General features: G+C 49.3%; 1 protein-coding gene across 1 annotated transcript; it reads left to right on the top strand.

Moving 5' to 3' along the window:
* The first annotated feature begins 1,669 nt into the window (after window positions 1-1,669).
* On the top strand, window positions 1,670-25,444 carry larp1 (La ribonucleoprotein 1, translational regulator). The gene is made up of 21 exons (XM_086098428.1): window positions 1,670-2,586; window positions 10,685-10,752; window positions 11,796-11,861; window positions 13,488-13,559; window positions 15,468-15,621; window positions 16,490-16,612; window positions 16,690-16,836; window positions 17,440-17,602; window positions 17,772-17,916; window positions 18,204-18,372; window positions 18,513-18,697; window positions 19,198-19,296; window positions 19,385-19,711; window positions 21,618-21,741; window positions 22,553-22,758; window positions 22,831-22,937; window positions 23,019-23,176; window positions 23,243-23,387; window positions 23,456-23,565; window positions 24,043-24,170; window positions 24,715-25,444. Exons 1-21 carry the CDS (start codon window positions 2,196-2,198, stop codon window positions 24,886-24,888), a joined length of 3,261 nt encoding a protein of 1,086 aa, XP_085954554.1. The 5' UTR covers window positions 1,670-2,195; the 3' UTR covers window positions 24,889-25,444.
* The last annotated feature ends 96 nt before the right edge of the window (window positions 25,445-25,540 follow it).

Here is a 25,540-nt window from a genome sequence, read left to right as displayed (position 1 = left end):
GTGTCCCCCGAGCGGTCGCACACAAAGAGCAGCGAGCGGCGCCGTTGAATCCCACGGCGACCTGTTTATCGTTGCGAGGCCTCGGCGGGAGGAGGAACACACTGGAGCAAGCCTGCCTGCAACCGCAGAGCGATTATTGATTATTGGCGGGATGTCTTTGTTGTCCTCATGAGGTCATTTCTAATGGGACACAACAATCATACAGAGTGTCAACAAATCACTGCACGTGTGCACGCATTGTGTTTGAAAAGAAAGGATCGTTGACTTTTAAAATGCAATCGAACGTGCCAGCGAAGGAGAAAATGCTGCCGGTTCCTGGACTGTGGAGGACTGATACATATGCTGTGTGTGTGTCGGGGGGGGGGGGGGGGGGGGGGGGTTGCCCCTCAGGTGCATGCCCGCCGACCCACCTTTGCTCACCCCTGGGTGAACAGAACTCTTGGACCACTGGAGTCCGTATAGCCCTGCTTGGTGCTTAATGATCATTTGCAGTAACGACAAAACATGCTCGTCATGACGCATTGACGCACCCCACCCAGTTAGGGTGAACACCTCCCGAGCGGCATGCATCCAAGGTTAAAGGTTAAAGTACCGCTGATGGCCACACCCACCTAAGTGGGGCGAAATTCATTCTCGCATTTGAGCCATCCACTGAGGGAAGCGGTGAAGAGCAGCAGGGGCTTGTGCTCGGAATCATTTGGTGATCGAACCCCCCCCATTTCCAACCCGTAATGCTGAGCGTCAAGCAGGGAAGCAAAGGGGTTACATTTTCTTTGGTATTACCCGACCGGGGATTGAACCCACGACCTCCCATCTCAGAGTCAGGGCGGACACGTTACCTGAGCTGGTCTTGAATGTCATTATGCAAATGAGTCCACTTTTGCTGCCCTGCGTACATATGACATGACACATTCTATTACATAATCCCGCTCCATCGACTCACGAAATGGTGCTTTTTGACACCGAGACTGTCTTGGACCGCATAGAACAGTTTGACAGAGTATTTTGTTGTCATCATATTACTGGTGACTACAAAGTAGAACATCAGAGCTCACATCGCGACAACAAAAACAGTTACTTTAGAGACATGCGCACACGGCGTGGACACGTGCACGGCAGTGGACCAAAGAGGCGTTCAAGGACTCACTACTTGAGACATGTCAGCTCGATCTGTACTTGTTTATTGAGTCAACGAAAGTTACACTCTGCTGTGTCGGCTGACTTCTGCGGTTAAGTGTAAGTAGTTAAAGTGATTCATAGACGCGACAAGAGGTTGAAAAACGAAGGTTTGGTGCTGCGTTTAGGTCATAAGGGAACATACAAATTCAAATAAACCACAATTGGTTTAACACGATTACGTATCAGTAGTTTCACGCTAACGGAAGTATGTACAATAATCAAAAACGAACTTTTTGTGAAAGCGTATTTGAAATTATAGACACGCCATTGATGTAAGTAGTTTCACATTGGAATCAAAACGCTTTGTAAAAAAAAATAATTAAAAGGCCGATATTCGAACTGGACAATACGTGTTCTTTTTACCTGAGGAACCTGAACGTAGCATTGCTATGACGTACCTCGAAGCTTTGGTGGCGCGTTCAATCTATCTGAAAAATCCCCTATCAAATAAACTACGATTGGTTCAAGACGATTACGTGGCAGCAATTATAGTGTGCAAATTGCACTTTGAAACTAAAGATACGCTAGTTCTAAAACCCGTTTCAAACTGGAATCGCAATTCGGTATTAAAAGGGCTCTGATGTTCGAAATGAGAAATACGCGTTGGCTTTTTACCAGAAAACATGGAACGCAGCATTGTTATGACGTGTCGCGGATGCGCGCTCCCGACTGTACGTGCCTACACCCCCTCGACGTCGTACGTGCGCGCCCCCTGGTATCGCGTGGTGGAGAGCGACCATATTGCTGCTAGTGGCGGAGATAGGGTTGTTCTCCCCCGTAAAGGCCCATCGGACGCGGTTCTCGTTGCATTCCCCCCCCCCATGTTTTAAATAATCGTGTACGTCTTCGCGTCTTGGACTGAAGCCCGGTTCGTCTGAGAGCAACAGAGGAGCGGCACACTCACGCCGAACAACTTTACTTTTCCCCTTCGAGCGAATTCGGACCTGGGGGGAGGAGGAGGGGGAGGCGGAGGACTGGTAATCCCGAAGGGGGTGGGAGAACGACGGCGCTTGCAAATGGCCACTCAGGTGGAGGCTCTCCTACCGGGCAACCCTCTTATCAAAGCGGAGGAGCACGGCAAAGTGATCCGCGGCGAGCCGGAGCTGGAGCCGGAGGTCGACCGGGCCAAGCGGGGCCAGGCGGCGAGTGTCGCCGAGGAGGCGGAGCTGGAGCCCGGCAACGGCAGCGGCAGCAGCCCCGGGCACGGGGAGAGCTCCGGCAACCCCACGCGGGACACGGGGTCGGACGAAGGGGGCTGTGACAGTGAAGTCAAGGCCGACGAGGAGGGCGGTAAAAGCCGGAAGGAGTTTACCGAGGCTCCCCCGCCCAAGGTGAACCCGTGGACGAGGAAAATGAACGCGGTGACCGCGGTGACCGTGGTCAGCGTGAACGGACAAGCACATCACGGTGGGTACCTTCCCCCCCCCCTTCCCCTCACCCTCACCCTCACCCTCACCCTCACCCTCACCCTCATATTTGTCTCCCCGCCTGTCACTCGCGTGTCGGTGCGTCCGTCCGGCAGCTGTCTGTCAGGTGGGCCAGGTAGCGTGGACGTGGTCCAAATGTCAAGTCCTGCTGGATATATTTGGGGTCCGCGCATGCACCCGTGCACCCCTCCTCCACTCGGGGAGTCTATTCCTGGAATCCAGGGTGGCAAAAGTGGAGCCACGGTGTGTCTCGTTGCACAAGGGACGCCATCGCACACGAGCACGCGCACCCTTTGAATTGTGACTTTTTTTGTTTGTTTGCCTCAAAAGTTGCGATGCCTGAAAATGCAACGTCACAACTGTGCACGGAAAATCGATAAAAGGCAGACTCGAGTGGGCAAACTGGGCATTTTGGTTGTTTAACGCGCGCGTCACGGGACTTATTTGAATGTTATTTTTAAATCCCACGCTGAGTATTAATGAGCCGGCACACCTAGTGTACTTAAAGAGGGCGTTAGTGCTGTTAGTCCTTTAAAAGAAGACAAAAACGAGTGGAGACGCCCGCCCCGGCTAACAATAGCACAGGCCTAGCTTAGCCGCCCCGACCATTTGCTTTCACTTCCACGCTCTACTTCAAAAATAACAACAAGCTGCCCCGTCTTAAACGAACTCCATTTGTTGGGTGTTTATCTTTTCGTGTGTGTATGTTTAATCTGGTAAAAGATGCGAGCGGGTTTGTTATGAGACGTCACGTGTTCACTCCACGTGTAGAAGGCATGGTAAGCTCAGCGAGCTAACCGGCTAATCATAAGTCTGGTGCAACCACACTTTGGTTTTTATCGCTTGTGACATTGATCGTTGCCCTTATTTATTAATTTAGCCGGTTGTCATGTCGCCCGTGCATCGCTAACTTCTCTTAAGCTACCAGTTAGCCGTGGAAGCTAACGAGTCTGTGCAAGTCATCGTGAATGCGCTCATGAATGCGCCACATTGTGATTCGTAACGTGGTGGTTCTTTTGTCATTGGCAGTAACACGAAGACCAAAATGTTGTGCTTATCCAGACAAGGCGTTTTTAAACCTCCCAACAGGGCCCGGTCAGCGAAAAGACAACGTGTCTCTCATCTATTTGTCCACCCCAACCCACGCACGCACGCACGCACGCACGCACACTCTGCCATGCTGCAGCTTGTATTGAAATTGCACAGCTGTTTGACGAAGCTTCTGGCAGGCTGGTGTACTTTAAAAAAAAAAAAAAAAAAAGTAAAGTCGCAGCGGACTGGACTGCTGCAGCATCAGCAAGTACATCAGACCGAGTCGCATAGTATATTCCACTGTAATAAACAGCTACTGTATTCGCTGACTTTATGTTTTGCCCCTCTTTTCTTTGGCCACTGGTTTTGTAACTGGTCACTCGGGACCCACAACGTTACCAACACACTGTCCTTAGGTCACAATGTGTCCACAAACGCACTACGAAACATTTGATTAGATTGCCGTGTTAAAATTGAGTTGCTTTCCAGAGACCCTATTGTAGTCATAAACCGAAGGTGGGAATCTTCCGGGGCGTGGCAAAGACGAGGTTGAGACGACTGAAAAGCGGCCATCTTCCACCAAAAATGATGACCTAGAAATAATTGAAGATATGAACAGCGTTCTAGAAAATCCCATGTTCATACGTCGGGTAGCATCTGTATATCTGCGGGTCTTAATATTGGGTTGCATTCAGCGTAGTAAATTAGTCACAACATATATTTGCGCGTTCCTTTATCTCTTATCTGTGCGTGTAAGTTAGCTGTACTAACACGTTACAATTTAAAGGGCGTTTTTAAACCGTTCTAAAACCAGCCGTAGCATCGGTGAGTGACGTCTAATGAATACCAAGTCCCATTTTTTTGGGCACGTTTTAGTAAGCAAGAAAGTCTTCAAATTGAACCTCAAGCAATAATGGCTAGCGCGATTTCATTTGAAATGATGCCTTGCCGCACCAACGGGAAGTAACGCGTTGCAGCGGCGTATGAAGCGTCTCCAGCTGCCGTTGTCAGATGGAGCCAAAGCAATGACAAATTGCATTGACGCTTTTATAGCATAATCAATCAGGCTGATCAAACTTATTGTTGCACTCTTCATTATTCACGTCTTATTGATGTGGCGATGTCCCGAAAAGAAAAGATCAGTGCAAAGACATTTGATTTCTTTGTACTGTATTTCATTTGACACATGCAGTTGTTTGTGCTCAGGTTTTTATTGTGTTCTGAGTTGACTTAATTTTTTTTTTAACAGCATAATGTTTAAAATATACGCATTTTTAAAAGGTTATTGTTGACCGGTAAATTTTCTTTACGGTAAGTTTACAACAGTGGGGAAATGCGGGTCCTATTTTATTGTGTGAATGCATTGTTGTTAGAATATTATTTTCCTTGTAATGGTAAGAATGAACTGCACATTAATAAATAAAAAGGCGCTGCGCTTCTGTCATGAACACACAATAACGTTAGAGAGAGAAAAAATCAAATGGGACATAAAAGCGATGACGTGGCAATATTGCATCAAAGCATACGGCAGGCGTCCAATGGGATCGCTTCAGGTGTCATCGATTGACCCCTCTGAAAATGTTCATATTGATGATTGTGCAATAAGGAGACGCTGCCAGACACACACGTCCTCAATTCAATCATCTGTTTCTTCTCTTTGGGGCTGTTTGCTTCTTCCCTGACAATCGTGCCATGTTTTTATGGTTCGGTAAAAAAACACACACACACAAAACAATACAGTACTCAGCGAGTCTTTTCCGACCACAAATAGATGAAATGAGCAACCAAAGACCCGACAAAACTTTTCTCGTCTACCACCTACTGCCAAAGCAAGGTTGGGGTTTTTGACGTTGCAAAAGGTTGAATTTATCTCTTATCGGTTTAGTGTGTGTACTTAGCGTGTCCTTGGATGAAATCCGGCAGATACGAGCAGTCGAAAGAGTGGAACCGCATTTCGCCATCGCAGGTGGCCTGTTGTTAAGAATTGTGATATCTTGCTTGCCGTCGGTGAACGACCCCGTCACCTTCACCCAAGCGTTCTTATGTTGATGCGTCGCCGTCTGTTTTCACGTGACGGCCGTGTCTCATTCGCCGCCGTAGTTGCCGTCGATTGAGGAAAGCGACTTCCTCTTGAGAAAGGTGTAGCATTTGGAGCGGCGTGTGATTCAAATGTGACCCAGTTGAAGTGGCCGTAAACTCGTGAGCATTTGCGGGCCTTGGCTCGACTTGTCAAAAGACTCCAAAGAAAATAAATGGCTCGAGTTGGAATGAAAAACAAAAACAAAAAACTTAGCAATGAGACCAAGCAGCCCGGGGCAAAAGAATCTGTCGTGTCGTACGTGAGACCTCAAGTGATGCGTCGTCACAAAGGGGGGGTTTGTTTTTGCGTCATCTGTGGTGCGACAGCCATCGCTGGCAATGTTGACAAAAGACTCTCATGGTGATGAAATGCCAATAAGACCCTAATCAATAACGCGGTCATTTAATATCGTTTTTGCTGCCCTCGTGTCACAGATGTTGTGCTCCAGTCCTAAAATTGGTTTTATTTGCAAAGTACTCGCAATTTATTGACGAATGTTATTCTGTGTGAACGACATCGTTCTCCATCCGCTCATGAACATTAAGACTTGTCTATATTTATACTGAAAATATTTATGTTCAAGCTTAGAGTGCATTATTAGTGTGTTGCTAACAAACTACATGTTTGCTAAGCCAAAAAAAAGGGTAGAAAATGAGCACGGGCCCACCTGAGCGGTTGGTTCGTCGCCCCCATTTCTGTCTACTCTTCCCTCACCTCTGCATCCGACCATCGTCTTCATCAGACACCCCAGGGCGTCTTTTTTTCTTTTTTTTCGGTAGCACGAGTGTCGTGAACCAGGAAGTGTGGACGCACGACTGGCCAAAAAAGCAGCTGCAGCCAAATGGTTACGCACACGAGCTCAGCTGATCGGTCAGTTGTCGGCAAGTTGGCAATCAGACATTTTGCATTTCATGCAAAATTGCTCATTGGCTGTAGTTTCATAATTTGCCAATTGATCAATGATGTCAATGATTGGATGCGGCAATTAAAATATGACATCAAAAACTCCATTCACTCCAGTTTTGCAGCATATACAGTCTGATTTTTTTTTCTATTCCTTTCCAATATATTTTTGGGGTGGGGGGGGGATGTTTTGTTTTGTTATTTCTGTATTTCTTTCCCAGTGCATTTCAATGCGTGTCAGTTATATGCAAATTGTGGCTATTTGTGGGCGAGGCCAGTCCAAATCCCCTGCAAATCGTGGGGGTCAACTGTGGAGTACATAAAGAAGCTGCTGTTCCCAGTTTGCGTAAATTGGTCTTTCTGATTGGGGCGATGATTGGTTATGTTTTTTTTTTTAACTCTCTGATCGGCTCCAAAATCCTGATGCTGTGCAAAGCTTAGTAAATGTGCAGCGCCTAAACTGGAATTAGCCCACGTTTGCTAATGTGTTAACTCCAAAGCCAAACAGGTTAATTCCATTTTGAAAATGTCATTCGACTCCACTTTTGGCTACGCCCCCTCTCCACGCACGCGCGCACACACACGCGCGCACACACGCGTTCTTACTATCAGCTGTTTGAGCTGAGCTCTTGTCTGAAGCCATCCAGGCCGGGCCGCTTTATCTGCCGCAGGCCGAGTCTGCGCTCGGTGATAGCGCTCGGCAGGGTGTGGACCGTTCGCACCGACGGCGTGGCCACTCGCCGTTGCGTCACTTTCGAGGAGACTCGCTTCCAAGAGCTTTTTTATTTTGCTTGTGATTGTGAAGGGTCAGAAGTAGCACAACTTCGCAACGGCGGGAGTTTGGGTCGACCTGCAAGCTAATTGGATTAGCATATGAGTCGATGTCAAGACAGTGAAATACTTTTTTTTTACACTTTTTGAAGTCAATGCGTTTATTGTATATGGAAATGTGACAAATGGCCGCCATCTTAGTGGAATTTACTCAAATGCGTAATTAGCACTTCAAATGTATCTAAAATCGTTAATAACCGACACATTCAGGAGAAAACAATTAAAGATACAAATGTCAAATTGATTGTGATTGCTTTTCATTCTGGCAACTTTGTCACCGGTTTTTGTTTTGTCAATCTTTAGTTTTGTGCTGCAGGTCATGCAAGTGTCACCTGTGCTTGTTTTAAATCATGTTTACAACGTGGTTGGGTCGGACGAATCGACGAATCGGCTTCACAGCTCATTAACAGCCCGTCATCATGTTGCTCGTTTAAACAAAACAAAACTAAAAAAACAACAAAAAACAGGGACTCGCTGGGTTGTGAGGAAACAAATTAGACCGGTCGCGCGGCCCAAGTGTGTGGCTAAAAATAAGCATTTCATTAGCGAAGCATTTTTAAACCCGGTGGTCCTTTTAATTTGAAATTGTGGCAAAAGTCCAAGAGAGTTAGTTGAGCATTCTAGCGGAGCCGGAGCGAGTTTATTTGTTGGGGTTATGAAAAAGATCATTCCAGCGTTTGTAAGCCGAGACATGCAAGGATTTGGTGAGACAAAGCTCTGGTTTGTTAGCCGCCGTGTTGTGGAATGCGCGTTTGCTGCCAGCACAGCCGGCGTTTAACGCTCCGCCGTGACGTCACCTTTTGGAGCAGCGTCGCCCTCTACTTTTCTCAGGTCACCTGTTCTGTCGCACGAGCGACACGAGCGCGCTAGCGTCACATCCGCTTATGGAGTCGCTCAATAATTTGAGCCGCCTCCTGTGTGTGCGTGTGTGTGCGTGTGTGTGCGTGTGTGTGTGTGTGTGTGTGTGTGTGTGTGTGTGTGTGTGTGTGTGTGTGTGTGTGTGTGTGTGTGTGTGTGTGTGTGTGTGTGTGTGTGTGTGTGTGTGTGTGTGTGTGTGTGTGTTTGTTTTCCACTGAATGCGCAAGGAATCCCTCACGGCCCCGAGCGGCAGTCCATCACGCGCCGTTGGGTTCTAGTTTGTCCGACGTCTTGGCCCGTCTGACCTTAAAGCCTGCTGTCATCTGATCCGAGGGGCTGACGTCAGCGGCGTCTCGTCGCCCTCCAGCGCGTCAGATTAGTTTAATGATGCGGACGGTCAACGGGGCTGTGTACATAATTCATATTGCGGCTCGCTCCAAACGCTGTTAAGGTGTAGTCAGGTTCAAACCTATTTGCTTGAAACGACAACGGATTCGTCATTTAACTGACCGTCTGAAAGGATGAGTGAATGGTACTTTAAAAAAAAAAAAGAGGGGGGGGGGGAGCTCCCGAGGTGTTATAACCGTTCTGAGTCATGATGAAGGTGCATTCAGCCTCATTTTGAAAACAACTTGTTTTGGGTTCTCCAAAGCGACTTTGTGGACTTCCCTCTGCTTGCTTGATTTCTCGTAGCAAAAGGATCCGTCCTGCCAGAGCGGTGCGATGTCCCGATACGGCTCGCGGTGCCGTGGTACAGTACGACCCTCTCAATTCTTGTCCTTGGGAGCCGCCATCCGGCCTGCTTTCCATGTCTCCCGAATCTAATGATCAGCTGATCAGCAAGCTTTGCAGAAGCCCGAGGACGATCCTGATCATCAATCAAGTGTGTTAGCGGACAGAAACGTGGAAAACAGGCTGCATAGGGGCTCTTGAGGACCCCACTTGGCCACCCCTGGTTTATAGGGTCATTTTGTTGTCTGGGCTATCGCGTTGGTAGCGTCCGTAAGTCACACAGCAACAACAGTTGGCCCACGTTTTTTAAGATCGGCACCAGTGACTACTTTTCATTGTGTCCATTAAGTGTCTTTTGTCCAGCGTTGTCCCACGAAAAGATATCCTGACCTAACGGTGTACTCGCATACTGTATATCGTCATCGGGATATGAAATGACTTATTGATATATGCGGATACAAAATTCTGTCCATATGGCGCCGCTGCATCCTGCCAATGCAGTTGATGAATATGCATCAAACTACTGGTAATCCGTCCTCGCGGTTTAAAAAACGGGAGTTGGAGGGAGTCAGCGAAGTGCGTTTTGTTGAGAAATATGAGTGAGAGAGAAACCAACTTCATTCCGTCTGCCAGGGCGGGACTCCATGAGAAACTGGTTTTCAGTTGTCTTTCCATTGACATTTGTGATGTCATTAGCGGCTTAGTCGCGACACCTTTCAGGAATCCACAGAGATAAACGCGTGACCTTTGACCCAGTGCCTGATAGATGCTTGATCACCTTCGATTTCGAGCACAATAGACGTTGAGCGATGCTCACGTGACCCGTGTTGCTCGTTGTGTGCGTAACGAAGCAGCTTTTCGCACCGCGTTTGCTTTTAGCCGTCAGTCACACCCTCCGACTTCGTCCAGGGTTTCTTGCGACCTAACTTTCTTGTTGCTCTTTATGGAAATCCCCAAACGAGTCTCATGTGCCGTGAGAAGCTGCAAATGTTTGAAGTTGTCAAAAGTGAACGCGCTTGATGTGGAGCCTCTCTGCCCGTGACTCATTCTCCGTGTCAGGGAAATGAGTTTCCTGTTATTCTTCTGCGGATTATTGAAACGGCAGCCGCAGCATCTTTAACCGGCCTGATTTCGTGTTTTGTCCTGGAATGTGAGGAACGATTGAGCCCGATAAGCGGATGAAGAAACAACTCGGCTCCAAGATTACGCTTAAGACGGCAACCGTACCGACGTGCAAGGAGGACATTGAGGCAGTTGAACGCGTTTGTGTGCGTCAGCCCCCCCAAGACGAGCGCCTTTCTTCGTAAAAGTGGTGTTTTGAGAGCCGTGAGTCTTCTGCCGGCGAGTCACCGGCAGAAGAGCAAAAACCCACTCGGTTACTGCCACATTGGCATTTCTTCTGCTTTTGGGTGTTTTGTCACCAACCACACCAGAGAGGGCGCTGTCGCGGGGGGATGTCAGTGAGCGAGCGAGTGAGTAGAGGAAGAACGTAGGACGGAGAGAAAGAACCATTGGCCGTTTCTCAATATCAAGAACGCCGAGTAGGATCTTTTCGCACGATTCAAAGTATCCTGTTCTGGCGTCCGTCTTCTACTGTTGCCAACTGCTTTCCGGTCTTGACGCGTGTATCTTGTCTCCTCAGAGTCTACCGGTGGTCCCACCAAGGTGGTGAGAGCAGGCAACCCTCCCAAGACCCGACGTGGAGGAAAGGTAAATGTTTCACCGCTTGTGACAATGACAAAAAATATTCTGAATCTCGTCGAACACGGGCTTCGGGCCGCGGCTGGGCGGGGAACTCCAGCAGGCCCCCACATCCGCAGCCGCCCACTGGATGGGCCGAACCCTAACCCTAACGGGGCCGCCATCTTGGGACAAAATGCCTACATGATGCGTAGCGGTAAAATGCAGAATTCGCCAGTTTAAAGGCTGTGGACGAACATTTCAGCTGTAAGAGTTGTTGAAATGGGAAGAGATTGAAAGATGAAAGAAAAAGATGTTTTGTTTTTTATAAGATAAAAGAAAACTAGGGTACATACCGTCCACTCGTTAAACATAGTACCCAGGTCCATACTTTATATTTTATAATTCTGTTATTTATTCTCACTTTGTTCGAATGAACCTAAAGTTAAAGCTAATTTGTGCTTTTCAAGTTCTGAAACCATATTTCTTTTTTGTACTTATTTTTGTGGTGCATTTGTTTTAAAAGGCAGCAACTTAAAAAATATATATATATATTTTCACGTTATTTATTGTTAAAAATAAACATTTTCAAAGAATGCTTTTTAAATGGCTATAAGAATAATCTTAAATCAGATTATAATGGTACACCAAAATGTGAACCCGTTGCACCGCCACCAGACAGCTACAAACCAAACATATAAAGGAGTACGATTAACATCAAACTGTTCATAATCATCTCAGATTCTGCTCGTTGTTAGCGCTTAGCAAGGGACGGCCCCGGAATATCAAATGAAGGTTCCTAATGGTTTTCTTAATTCTAATTTGGGCTGCTTAACGGCAACGTAAGATTCGAAGGCTGAAAGTCAAGTCGCGGTTGTGGTTTCTACCCCATTTCAGCTTTCAATAAAAGTTGCGTTGCCGTTAATCTGTGAAGATAAAAGTTCACCTGCTCTAAACTACACTTAACAGGCTGGGGACCGTGTTGGAATTGAAAAAGGTGCGACCTTTGGCACCACCCGCCTTGCTGTGCTTGATGAATGCCTTATTCAGAGCTTGCTCGTCTGTCTGCTCAGGTTGGGGACTTCGGGGACACCAACAGCTGGCCCACCCCGGGGGAAATTGCAACCAAGGACATGCAGGTAGGTGCTTTGTTTGTTTGTTTGTTTGTTTGTGTCAACGCGGCGTTGCGGAAAGTGACTTTGCCAACGAGATCGTGTGGACCGTTAGACTGACTTGTGTTTGACGGCTTTGATGGCTGGAGCAACGGATTCAGATCTAATCCAAGGATTCCGGCTTCGACGGCTCTTTACAACTGCATCAACATTGAATGCGCTCGAAGTTCGCTAATCACGTGTTTGGAATCTCGTCTTCAAAGATTACAAAAGCGTTGCCGTGGCGGCCGCGGCTCACGGTTTAGAGACGGCCGTCCAGTAACCGGAAGGTCGGCTGTTGGATCCCCGAGTCCTGTGCCGTGGTGTCCTTGGGCCAGGCACGCGACACGCCGATGCGTTGCTACTCACGCTGGTGTAAGGAAGGTGCACGTGCTTGGCGGTGGTGGGAGAGGCCGTAGGTGCGCACTGGCAGCCGCGCTTCCGCCAGCCCAGGGCAGCGGTGGCTCCTTAAGTCGCTCACCGCCGCCACAGTGTCAATGTGTGAGTGCATGAATAATGTTGCCATTCCATTGTAAAGGGTCGAGAAAAGCGCTCTATAAATCGGATGCATTCTTCTTCTTATTACTATTATTATTATTATTCCTATTATTGAGGAGTCTGGCTGGCAAGGCTGTACTTTGCTGAAAAGTATCGATTCATGGACTTTGATCACATGATACGTAGTCCACTATGAAAAATGTTGAGTTGTGTGATTGCTCCCAAAAGCGCTTGAAGCGGCGGAAGGTAGCAGCTGCGTTGACCAAGTGCGCGCGTTGCATAACGACAGCGTAAAAGGGGCCACCTCTCGGGAACCAAACAGCTGCCACCTCAAGCTGCTGGGCGAGTTCAACCTGGCGTCCCCGCACAGTGAGTCCTCCCTCACCTTGACCCAAGCGGCGGCGGCGGCGGCGGCGGCAGCGTCAGCGGCGGCGGCAGCGTCAGCGGCCCTCGGAGCTGTGGGCTATTTTTGACCCAGCAGCGAGCGCCACAGAGCGCACGCGTTGCTCAGCAGGAAAATGTGGGTCAACGTCATCTGAGCCTGGAATAAATGGCACCGCATGGGAGGGCTGGACTTGAGAGCGCCGTAGCCCACGCCTGGGAAGGGATGTCCTTTTAGGGATTCCCTTCTGCTCATGGGCCCCTGGATGCGCCGCCATGCTGCTATTTTGGGGCGCCGTGTCATCGGCGTGTGCGCTCGCGCCCGCGCTCGCTGACACGTTGTGTCATTCAAAGGTTGATCTTAGGAGCACATCTTGGCTTTTGGACGGGTGTGTTGTCTTTGTCGCGATTGTCCATTGACCCAAGTTTGGTCATTGGATACTTTTCACCAAGTTCATAAAGAGTTGAGGGTCCCACTCCTTTTTGTTTTTCTGTTGACATTTTCTCCGCCTTCCCACCGCATATGGACACCAGCACTAAACTTGCATATTTACCATACCTTATGTCATTTTTCTCATCGCCCAATTCAAAGGACGTCCCCCAACAGGCAGCCTTCGTTTATTCCTCCCCATCTCATTTGTCTGTGAACAGCTTTGTTTTTGTTTTTTTGGGGTGTCATCTCTGTCCACGTCATTGTCTCCTCTAAACTGCTCTTCCCTCCCTCCCTTTGTTCAGATGGAGGCAGTGACACGGACCGTGTCCTGCCCGCCGACTGTCAGGCAGGTCAAAGACTCGTGGAGATCCACTGTAAGTTTCAACCGGCAGCCTCGTAATGCGCCTCAAAGCTGCCACTCGCCGTTTCCCGTTCGTACGCCAATTAATCGGCGCAACCCTTCCAGACGACGAGCAGTCGTCGTGCAAGATAAGAAGCGAAGCCGATGCTCGTATTCAAATCTGTGGCAAAAATGTCTTTGCGAATTCTTTCTTTTCTGCATGCTAACGCTAATCTGTGAGCTAGCGACAAACTAACATGATCAAGATCCAACGGGCAAATTCCCATGAAAAGTCTCATTCATTTTCGTAAAGGCGTCCGCACAACTTGAACAGAAGAAGTTCGTTTCAAATCAATATTTTTGAGGTCAGCAAAGCTCCGATACTGCAGTACAATAAAATATGACCTGAAAAGTAAGGGTTCATGTTTTCAAACGGTGCAAGCAAGCAGTGCTATTTGATTGAAGTTAAGATCAATTTTTGTAAAGACGGCGTCGAATAGCCAATAGCTAACGTTGGCTATTAGCAGGATGTCGCAAATGCCAACTCTGTCGCAAGCTAAAAGTTGAAAACGAAACTCCTACATTACGCCAACACCTTCTTTCGCTGTACTTTTTGCTTTTTAAAGACGAAAGTCAGTTAGCGTAGCTCGCTTGTTAGCCGTGCTGAATCGTTGAAAAGACATCCGCCTCCTACTCGCGTCTTTGAGCAGCGTCGAACCCATTCACTGTTTCCACTCACCATCATGACATTCAAAGTCTGGACACTTGCAGCGAGCTTAAGTGGATTACGTGTAGCGGACACGTGCGCACTTAATCTGTGTTTTGTTGGGAAACGCGAGTGCTAATCCTGCTGCGCCGGTTTCACTTTTGGTGTCGATGCCGTTTGACTCGACTCGAATCAACTTTTTGTTTGTATGCTTGTGGATGCCAAAAGGGAAGTGGTTTCAAATTGTGCTTGGATTCAACTTGTCACAAGATATGATATCATTTTGGGAGGTGGCTTTCAGTTGAGTTCTTTAATGCAGTGACTTGTGTGTGTTGATTGGCATGGAATCCACTTGGTAAGAATCTTTGCACGGTTTTTCTATGCCAACAACTCGGTGTCATGTTTGTGGCGACGCTGGCCGTCGCTTTACTTGCATCAATCTGCTTTATTATATAAATATATATATATATATGTATGTATATTTTTAACCACTTAACCCTCCTGTTTCAAAATGTTCATGTTGCATGACATTTTTACATGATGAAATCATTTGAAAAATGAGAGCAGAAATGCTTTTTGTGTGTGAAACAAGCCGTGTATTGATACGGCTGCCGCAATTTGTTGAATAACAAATAATTCCTCCACAAACGGGATCATTTTTTCCATAACGTTCTAAGCCACAACTTTGTGGAGAAATAATTTGGTGAGATGGGAGGCGGCGAGCCAGGTAAGAAGAAAGCGTGCATAAGTGAGATTTTATTGAAAGTTTGGGATCGTTTCACATTTAAAGAATGAAGTGCAGTCGTCAGCTGCAAAGCAGAATTGCCTTACACGACAGCGCGTCTATAATCGCTAAGGTCACGTAAACGTCGTTACATTCATTTGCTGGCACCCACGTCACTCACCAGGGCCCCGTACACACACAGCCACTGCAAGTGGAAAGCGCACATTTTGTTGTTCAATAATGCAAAATCACTTTTCACCTCATGAGCCGATTGGATGATCAGTAGAATAATCAATTCTGTCAATATTTGATAGCCGCAGCCCGAGTGAGATTCAGTGTATGTTTTTCTCCTCTGTTTTGTTTTTGTTTGTAACTTCAACAAAACAGGAGGGTTCAACTGTTTTGGTGATTGCGTCAACTTACTAATGCAGCAGAACATGCGAATGTTTGATGACTAGCGCGCTAGGAGGCGAAAACGCACCTCTGCTAATATGAATGAATCGCCACATTAGGCCCACAGGAGGACGACCGCCAAGAAGGAAACCAAGGAGAAGCGCGAGAGCAACGAGGAGAGCAAGGAGAACCTGAAGACCAACAAGTCGGACGACTCTGGAGAGGAGAAGAACGGGGACGACGACTCCCAGAAAAACGGGCAGAAGAAAAAAGGTAAGACTGCCGTGGTCATCGTTTTTGTGCGTCATCGAATACCGAATGACGTCATTCGCTCAGGCTGCCTTTGACTTTTCTGACCTTACGCGGTTCGCCGCAGACATTCAGGCCAACTTCCTGTTCCGTTATGTCGTCCATCTTCCACTTCGCTCGCTTGCCCGCTCAATTTGTAGAAAATAACGGCTCGCCACGCCACTTGAAAGTGGCTGTGTCATTTCCTCTTGCGCCCTCGTCGACTGTTTGTCCTCAAGCTCGCCGCGCACGACGGCATCATCGGCATAGATCGCTTGCGCTGCCTGCTGGCCAGCACAGGAAGTGCAGCTGACTCCATGCTGTTTTCAATTATTTGTCTTCAATTTGGTCCCCCCACCCTCAAATAAATGCTTTCATTATCCTTAAAAATGTCACGCAAGCCTTAAAACTGCGGTTCAAAGAACTTCAAACTGCAACAGATGCTAAACTGTTCTTTGTTGAGAGGCATTGGGACATTTTTGAGCTCACAGCCTCCCCCCTTTTTTTGTTTTGTTTCTGTTTTTTGCTTTGCCTTGCGAGCCAAAAATGCACTTGGAAGCGGGCTTCAGATACGCCACCGTTAAAGTGAAATGTCAGGAAAAAAAGAGAAAATGCACTTGCAGCCATTTATTGAACGGAACAAACAGACAAATGCAAAATGAAAACACTGAAAAGGGAGCGTGCGGGAAAATGCTCATTCTGAAAGACGTTTAGGTTAGTTACACCAAGTCGTCTTTTCTTTGTGTTGTCTTTTATGGTTTTTGATTTCAATTAAATTGAAAGATGGCTTGATTTGTTACACAAATAATTTTAAGCTTGAAGCCAGTAATTGTCAATTTGTTATTCGCCTCAGGAAACAAACAGAAGTGGGTTCCCCTGATGATCGAGGGCCCCCGGGAACGCTCGGCCTCCCGGAATAACAGCAGGCAGAACGAAAATCCTCGCCTGCTGCCCAACGCCAGGAACGACCTGCGAGGCGAGCGCTCGCTCGGCCGCCAAACTCAACTGGCAAGAAAGTTCAGCGCTCAAAGTGTTTGTGTTGCTTTGACGCAGACTGGCACAGTCAGAAGTACGAGCGCGAGTGGCGCGACGACCACGACGAAGTGTCCAGCGTCAAGAGCGAGGGGGCGCCGTTCCGCGGCGGCTTCAGGGGGCGCGGGCGCGGCCGGGGACGAGGCCGGGGGCGAGGACGAGGTCGAGGTACAGCAAACACATCCAAAGATAGAAATAGATTTCACAACAACCACTTTGCTGACCTCCAACATTTTTTGACTTTTTTGTTCTCTTCGTACCTCCTTTTTATTCTTGGAAACGAGGTTCGGTGCTGGAATGGTCTCTTGGAAAAGCAACTTTAACAATATGATGTTATCATGAATTTGGATGCCACACAATGGACAAATCGCTTTTTTTGTTTTTGAAGATGTGCTGTAGACATGATGAGAAGTTCATGTCTCTTCTCTGACTAACAAAATAATGAAGAGGACTTTCACAACTCTGATCTCAGCATTGAAGCTTCAACATCAACTTTGATAGCAAAAAGAGTTCGGCCGAATGATCCAATTGAAATCCATGTTGGAATGTAGCAAAGTGCAAATTTCATTGCGAAGGCTGCAATTTTTATTTTTTATTTTTTATTTTTTGGGGGGTGTCGCGGTGGGAACAATGAGGCGCTCTAAACCGGCCACACGCTGGCTGTCAAGTAGGACATTCATTCGATGCTTTTCTCCACTTAATGTGTCTGTTTTTGTGACTGGACTTGAAGCCGGAGAATGCGATTGCAGCGCCTTGTGTTTTCCGTCACAGGCCACTACGACTTCCACCAAGGCTACAAGTCGTACGACTTGAAAGACGGACCGCACGGGTCCAAGTTGGGCAACGCCGTCACCTACTACTACGACAACATGAGCAGCAGCGACCTGTACTCGGTGGACCAGGACCTGCTCAAGGACTACATCAAGAGGCAGATGTGAGTTGGGAGCGAGCAAACGATGAGCTTTTCGTGCCGGAAACAAAATGGAGAGCATCTCAGCTCGACACTTTGAAAGGATACGTTCGATGACGGGACAAGTGTCGCGTTTCAACTTTGACGTTTGGCTGTATGTCGTTTTGTTTGATTGATTGGTTTTCGGCGGCAGCGAGTACTACTTCAGCCTGGACAACTTGGAGCGCGACTTCTTCCTGCGCCGAAAGATGGACGAGGACGGCTTCCTGCCCATCGGCCTGATCGCCGGCTTCCACCGGGTTCAAGCCCTCACCACCGACGTCAACGTCATTCTGGAAGTACGTTTCTCTTTCCTTCTTCTCAGGCGGACCCGAAGACGCGGATCCCTTTTTGCGCAGTTGCTGGAGACGTGATGAGACGTTCATGTCTCTTCTCTGACCTCCCTGGAGAGAACGTTCACAACTCTGATCTCCGCATGCAAACAAAAATGGCCGACTAAAGCGCCGTTGATCATTCTTAGCAGTTCAATTTGAGCTTTACAGACTTGTGACCTGCTGCTGGAAATCGTTCAAAAGGCCGGCTTGAAACCAAAATGACCGCCGCTTCTGTGCGTCGCTGCCGGCAGGCCCTGAAGGACAGCAAGGAAGTGGAAGTGACGGACATGAAGATCCGTCGCAAGGTGGAGCCCGAGAAGTGGCCCCTGCCGGGCCTGACGGTGCCCAACCGCCCCGACTTCTCCCAACTCATCAACTGCCCCGAGTTCGTCCCCCGGCAGCCCACCGAGGAGCCCGCGGGTGAGGATGCCTGCCCGTATTTATTGATTGAGCAGCGTTGTTGTTGTTCGCTCGTCATCGAGCTCGTTATGGTAGATGGTCGCGTTCCAAACCCGATCCAGTAAACGTGGTCAAAATGAATAAATCCTGCCGTCTTTCAGGGTCTCTCAGGGCCTCGAACCCGACGCAACGTCCTCCCAAGGCGGAATTGGACACGCCCTCCAACCTTAAGACGATGCCCAAGGGCCTCTCCGCCAGCCTTCCCGACCTGGACTCCGAGTCCTGGATCGAGGTCAAGAAGAGGCCCCGGCCTTCGCCGGCGAGGCCCAAGGTTAGCCCGGAGAAGGTGACATCATCATTCTTTCATTCATATTTTGCTTTTGGCTTTTGGACATGAACGTGTACGGCATCCTCGCCTGCACCGGCCGGTGTGCAAGCAGCACGGACTTACCGCTGACACCAGATCCGGTCCGGTTTTGGTCCAGACCAAAGCAGTCCGGCAAGTTGGCTCGGGTCACGCAAATAAAGCCTTTGATGATGCAAATGCAAATCACTCTTATGGACACAAATAGTTTTTAGAAGAGAAAGGCTTTATTTGCGTGACCCCAGCCGACTTGCCAAAACCGGACCGGATCTCAAGTCAGCGGTAAGTCCGTGCCGATCGCACGCCGGTGTTGCCGGTGACGATGCCAGACCGATTCACGTCCAAAAACGATCCCTTTAACATGAACCGCGATGCCATCTGTTTTATTTTGAACATTGCGCAACATTCCATCATGGCGCCACCTCGCCGCCGCCATCCTCGTCTTCCTCCCGCTGCTCGATTGCGCTCGCGCACTAACGCAGACGCCCTCCTCGCAGCAGCAGAGGGAAAAAGACGACGCCGGCCGTTCGCCGCTGCCTCGGTCGGGCTCCCCGCCCGCTCCCGCCTTAGCCGGAAACAAGGTGAAGATGTCAAACCCTCGCCTCGCTTTGCGCTGTGCGGCGCTGCCCAAAAATGTGATCCGACTTTGTGCCGGTGCGGCCAACGTAGGAGGGCGGCGAGCAGGACGAGCCCGAGGAGCTGGACTTCATGTTCGACGAGGAGATGGAGCAGATGGACGGGCGGCGCAACACCTTCACCGACTGGTCGGACGAGGACAGCGACGGCGAGATCGACGACCGGGACGTCAACAAGATCCTGATCGTGACGCAGACGCCGCCCTACCTGCGCAAGCACCCCGGCGGCGACCGCACGGGCCACCACACGTCGCGCGCCAAGCTGTCGGGCGAGCTGGTCAAGGTGATCAACGACGGCCTCTTCTACTACGAGCGGGACCTGTGGGACGACACGTACGAGCCCGAGTACGCCACCATCAAGGTCAGACGGCAATCGTGATGCGGGGAGTCCTCGAGCGACGGCCGAGGTCCGTTCCCGCGCTTTCCGCTTAAGTCGGATTCCCCCGTTAAAGTCGATATTTACATCAAAATACTTTGAACGGTCATTTTAAAAACCGTATTTGTGCGACTCAGCAATATTTCGTGTTTCCGCGCGGACATTCATTGCTGGCGAGCCCGATGGCGAGCGGCTGATGGACGTCCGTGGCAACGACCGCAACGTTAAATAACTTGAAAATGGCCCGATTGCTGTGAGAAATGACCGAAGAAGAAGAGGCACGGGCGCCGTCATGTCGAAACCACGTAGGTTGCGTGCGACGGAGCTCGAGGACTCCCTTTTTTCAAATGTTTATTTTTATTTGACTTTAGTGTCTTTATATTGGAAATCCCCAAATGAACAGGCCGGCTCATGAACGCACCGTTGTTGCGGCTACGCAATCCATCGCAACCGCTTGATAAATGCTTGTTGTTGGCAGGCACAAATGGAATAACGCCTCATGCACTTCAACGAACTGTCAACGGTTCTTGTGAAAAGAAAAAAAGCGAATACGTTTGTGTACTTTGAAGAGTGGCGACTTTGGTTGAAATCTTTCGTGGCTGGAATAAGTCGTAGGGATGGCACGATTTCCAAACCTCACGATTTCCAAACCTCACGATTTCCAAACCTCACGATTTCCAAACCTCACGATACGATCATTATAGCTCACAATACTGTAAAAAAGCTGGAAGAGGGACAACGGCGTCCCTGGTTTTTGTCGAAGGTTGAAGAAGCGCTGCGGAATCATTTGGGCTTCGTTATCGAATACGGCGGCGAAAACGGCGAACACAAATGTTCCTGCCTGTAAACGCCGCTTGAAAGGTGAAGCGCGGCCGCCATCGCGCCGGCATCAGCGCAGCCTCCGCCCCCAAAGCCGCAAAGCCGACGCGAACCCTTTTAAGCTGGTCTCTCAAATCCTCTGATTGTCAAATCCCGAAAGCCTCGGGTTGGGCGCTCGCTTGTCGTTTTGGAAGGTGGCAAAAATGGCGTTCTTTGTCTATTTCTTCTGTCTTGTTCTAGAAGAAGTTGAAATGTTGTGTTTCTGAGTTGCCGCCACGTTGGAGATGTTTCTGCCAAAGTCCGACGGATTCTGGTTGCTTTTCAGCCGTTTCTGGATGCGACCGCTCCCTTTTGTTGTCGGCCTCTTTTGTCGCGTGCTCGTCCAGCGCCGCGTGGAACAGTTCGTTGGCGTCAATAAAGCGCACGTCTGAGTCCCGCGCGGCACCGACGGAGGCTCAGCCAAAGATGGCCGCTCAACAACCCCGCGCGGCTCGCGGCGGAGCAACGGCCGTGAGTTTTTCCTGACGTTTGTCCAGCCAGGCTTGTTTTTGTTGTTGCGGCGGTTCTGGAAGGTTTGAAGTTTGTGTCGTTGATGCGCGCCGGCCTCGTCCGGCCAGTTTGCGGCAGTTTGCGGCAGTTTGCGGCAGGCTCGCAAAGACGACAAGATGAAGGTGAAGCCGGCCTTTCTGGCAGCCATCTTATTTTGCTGCGTCTCCGTCTCCAAACTGCAGCAGATCAGGTCGGTTTGTGTTTTGATTGTCGTCGTCGCCTTTCTTTTCTTTTTGCTGGACTGAGACTGAAATTGGGAACGAAATGGCGCGTAATAAGCATTTATTCAGCAATCTGGAATTTGGTAAAAAAGGAGGATTAGGACATTTTCATTTGCTTTGTTGCAATTTGCCATCAAGTCCATTTTGTTTGTCTGATTTTGTAGTGGTCGCGTCTTGTCCTACGAAAAGAGACCAAATATTTACAGGAGAAAACGCAGCAAACGCAGCAGTCGAATTGTTCGCATCGATTTGTCGGTCGAGTTCAAATAAAAGCTGGTCTTGTTCTTTTTCGTCTCCTGCAGCAAGAAGTGGAAAACTTCAAGAAGGTTCACCTGATCAGCCGCGAACAATTTGACTGCCTGACCCCCGAACCCCCCGTCGACCCCAACCAGGAAGTACCCCCGGGGCCCCCGCAACCTCAGCAAAGTAAGGACCCCTTTCACCATCCGAATCTTTTTACGAATGGAGGATTCCGTCGCGTGGTCGCTGGAATCATCTTTTCACTCTTCCTGACTTTGATCAGGAAGGAAGAGAAATCATCGTCCTGTGGTTTTTCTTTTTTGAAGAGAGAAAAAGAAAAAGGTTGCGCTGTACCTTGACTAGTTTCGGCGACGTGTCTTATCAGCTTCCGTTCCTGAGCGTAGCCGGCGTTGTCACGTGGCGCTCCACGCCGACCGCGCCCTCCGCGGCGCCCTCCGCGGTGCCCTCCGCGGCGCCCTCCGCGGCGCCATGATGATCTCCAGAGAAGCGGATCGATCCCGCGTGGCAAAGTCGCTCGCTCTCCGTTTTTCGTGTCCGCTCGCCGTTTCCTGATCTTCAGTATTTGTGTTCTTGCGTTCCAATGACGCAAGTCCATGATTGCTTTTCTCGTTTGCTGTGATGCGATACGGCGGCGTTGAGGTTTTCTTGCGTGGCCCGCCCTTTCCTGCTCTCATAAAACCGATGTTGGAAGAGCTTTCAACAGCGAAAGGAATGCGGCCGGCAAACGGCGACACGTTACACCGGCGCAGAAAATGGCGGGCCGCTCGCCAGAACCTCCAATCCACCAAATCGCATCATCGTCATTGGATCGCTTGTCGTCGTTTGTTTTTCTTGTCTATCCTGTTCATTTCCTGCTGCTCCTGATGGACACCTGAAGTATTGATCGATCTTTCTGCAATTGATTACTTGTCGATGAGTTTTGACAGCTCTGGTTTGTCCTCCCGCTCAACCGGACTCGCGTCCCTTTTGTGGTCAGTCCCGACAGACGCCTTGGCGAACAAACTCTTCGGCGCCCCCGAGCCCTCGTCGATAGCGCGCTCGCTCCCGACGACCGTGCCCGAGTCGCCCAACTACCGCAGTACCCGCACGCCGCGCACGCCGCGCACCCCTCACCGGAAGGACGCCACCATGACGCCGCGCTTCTACCCGGTGGTCAAGGAAAGTCGTCCCGTTGACGCCAAGGTGAGAATGGCGCCTGCTCCCTTGATGGATGGATGGATTTTAACGGCGCTGGTTTGATGGCGTGGATTCCAGACCCCGAGGAAGCGCAAGACCCGGCACAGCTCCAACCCGCCCATGGAGTGTCACGTGGGCTGGGTGATGGATTCCCGGGAGCATCGTTCCAGAACGGCCTCCGTCAGGTGAGCCGCGCTCGACGCACGGCGCTCGACGCCCGGTTCCCCGCTTGACGCTAACTCTGGCCATTGGCCCCGCCTCCTCAGCTCCAACGCCAGCCCGTCGGAGGGCACCCCCGCCCTGGGCAACATGGGCTGCACGCCGCAGTCCCTCCCCAAGTTCCAGCATCCGTCCCACGAGCTGCTCAAGGAGAACGGCTTCACGCAACACGTCTACCACAAGTACCGGCGGCGATGCCTCAACGGTAAGCGCGACTCCATCGGCGGTCTCGGGGGCGGCGGGCTCAGACTAACCCGGGATTCAATGGCAGAGCGGAAGCGGCTGGGGATCGGCCAGTCCCAGGAGATGAACACGCTCTTCCGCTTCTGGTCCTTTTTCCTGCGCGACCACTTCAACAGGAAGATGTACGAGGAATTCCGCCAGCTGGTGGTGGAAGACGGCAAAGAAGGATACAGGTGAGAGTCGGCGCGGGGGCGGACCGGGACCGTTGGATGGCTTTGACTTTGGGCCGCGTGTGTTCCAGGTACGGTTTGGAGTGCCTGTTCAGGTACTACAGCTACGGTTTGGAGAAGAAGTTCCGGCCCGATATCTTCAAGGACTTCCAGGAGGAGACCATGAAGGACTACGAGGCCGGTGAGACGATCGGGCCGCAAATGCGCCGCCGAGTCGCTCCGGGCCGCGGGTCCGAGGGGAAAACGGAATATCCAACCGTTATTTGGCTGCTGTCGCTATCAAAGATTTACTCTTTATTAACCAGTGGTCGCTGTTTATTTCGTACTTTGTATTTGTATAGTGATTAAAACAAATAAAATAATGATATGTGGGGGGGGGGGGGGCGGGGGGGGTTGGGGGGGGCTGATGTACTATGTTAATGGGTTGGTCACAATGTTGATATGCTGAAATCTGAGGATTTGCAGCACTTTCAATTCAAAAATGACTCCATTCTTCAAATAATTGTTGATTCATTTGATAATCAATGACTTGTTGATGAATCAATCAATTTTGACAGCTGGAGATTATTTGTGCTGAATTTTCAGCGCGCAATGCAGCAGTCGCAAAGTCTTGTCGCTTTGGATGGTGTTGTTGAACGTGACGTTTTTGGATTGGCAGGTCAACTGTACGGACTGGAGAAGTTCTGGGCCTTCCTGAAATATTCTAAAGCCAAAGTCTTGGAGATCGAACCCAAGCTGCAGGAGTGTCTCAGCAAGTTCAAGCGTCTGGAGGACTTTCGAATTGACGTGAGTCCAACATTACGCTACAGATATTCGATTCAGATAAGCTTTCTGTTCTTGTTTGAACTTAGATGAGGAAAAATATGCCATTTGGCAAATTTCTGTAGACAACAAAAGTGAGCTATTTGGTTTTTCAAATGTCACATTTTAAACGGGTCTGTTGATGAAGATTGGAAGGGAAAAAACAATGTTTTTTAAAATCCTAAAAGTTGCTTAAAAATGTCAAAAACGTTACGAGTTGGGGTTTTGCGTTGTTTTTTTTGATAATATTTCCCTTTTGAGTGAAAATGAATATCAGTTATCGGCCTCTTTGATTACAAATGATCGGTATCGGCTATCGAAAACCCCAAAAATCTCATTCTCGCGTCATATTCCTCATGCCTGACGGTGGTCATGGAATGAAATTCCCTTTGAGTAAATGATTCCCAGTGCAGGAAGCGCCTTTATCATATCCTCATTCACTATCGTCACGATTTTACTTTAGTTGTAATTTTCCGATCCATCGTTTGATGGTGTGAAGTTTGTCAAATGTCGGTGGTCTCTTCCGCAGCCACCGATGGAGGAAGGAGGCCGCCGGAGACACTCGTCCAGCGGGGACGGCCGGCGCCGCCACCCCTCTCATCCCTCCAGTCGGCCCCCCAGCCAGAACAGCTCCGGCTCCAGCCCGGTGGGCGGGGCCGGAGCCGCCGCCGCCGCCAAGGACGACGCCAAGACGCTCAAGTAAAAACGCAAGCGGGCCCACACACCGATATCCAGTCACATGACCGCCGGTTCTGCTGAGCCATAAGCTCTCCTTTCAACCATCACCACCTTTTTTTTTTTTTTGGGAGGGGGGACGGGGAGGGGCTTGAGGAATGAGGAAGAAAATTGACGTGCTTGACGCAAGTTAAGTTCCGTTAAAGTTTTGAAGATTTTTTTTTCGTAACAAGGCAAGCAAGAAATGAGGTGTCAAACACGTTTTCCTTTGCAGATTGTTGCCGGTCCACCAGGTGGATATTTTTATTTAATTTTTATTTTTTACGGTTATTTAAGCATCCGCTATGTTCCTTCCCTTTGGATATTTATTTTTATTTTTTTTGGGTGTGGTGCCATCCGGAGGCAATTTAGCGACGAGCACGTGCGACGACGACATCCGAGCGGACCAAAGCGCCTTCCAAAAAAATTGATTTACTGGATTGTTTTTTTGTTTTGTTTTTCGACGAGGAGGAAAAAGCACCAAACGCTTGAAAAGAATGAAAGAAAGAGAAAGAGAAAGAGAAAGAAAGAGAAAGAGAAAGAGACTTGATTGCGAGTTGCCTTATTGTTGCTGGTTTTGCTATTTTTTTTTCTCGGAGCACGTCTTGCCAAACTGCTAGAAACGTCTTCCAGGTGTCATT

The sequence above is a fragment of the Leptonotus elevatus genome, chromosome 16 (genome assembly GCF_054856555.1).
Source record: "Leptonotus elevatus isolate MCC_2025b chromosome 16, RoL_Lele_1.0, whole genome shotgun sequence".
NCBI classification, from domain to species: Eukaryota; Metazoa; Chordata; class Actinopteri; order Syngnathiformes; family Syngnathidae; genus Leptonotus; species Leptonotus elevatus.
Note: the sequence above shows the minus strand (reverse complement) of the source record. Positions and strands in the feature narration are given on the sequence as shown.

What these genes read in the sequence shown, in the direction of transcription:
- larp1 (XM_086098428.1), top strand. Translation starts at nt 2,196, where the DNA reads ATGGCCACTCAGGTGGAGGCTCTCCTACCGGGCAACCCTCTTATCAAA. An exon ending in CCAAGGTTAGCCCGGAGAAG is followed by an intron (nt 18,698 to 19,197) that starts GTGACATCATCA and finishes GCACTAACGCAG; the next exon opens with ACGCCCTCCTCGCAGCAGCA. An exon ending in GTCGTCCCGTTGACGCCAAG is followed by an intron (nt 22,759 to 22,830) that starts GTGAGAATGGCG and finishes CGTGGATTCCAG; the next exon opens with ACCCCGAGGAAGCGCAAGAC.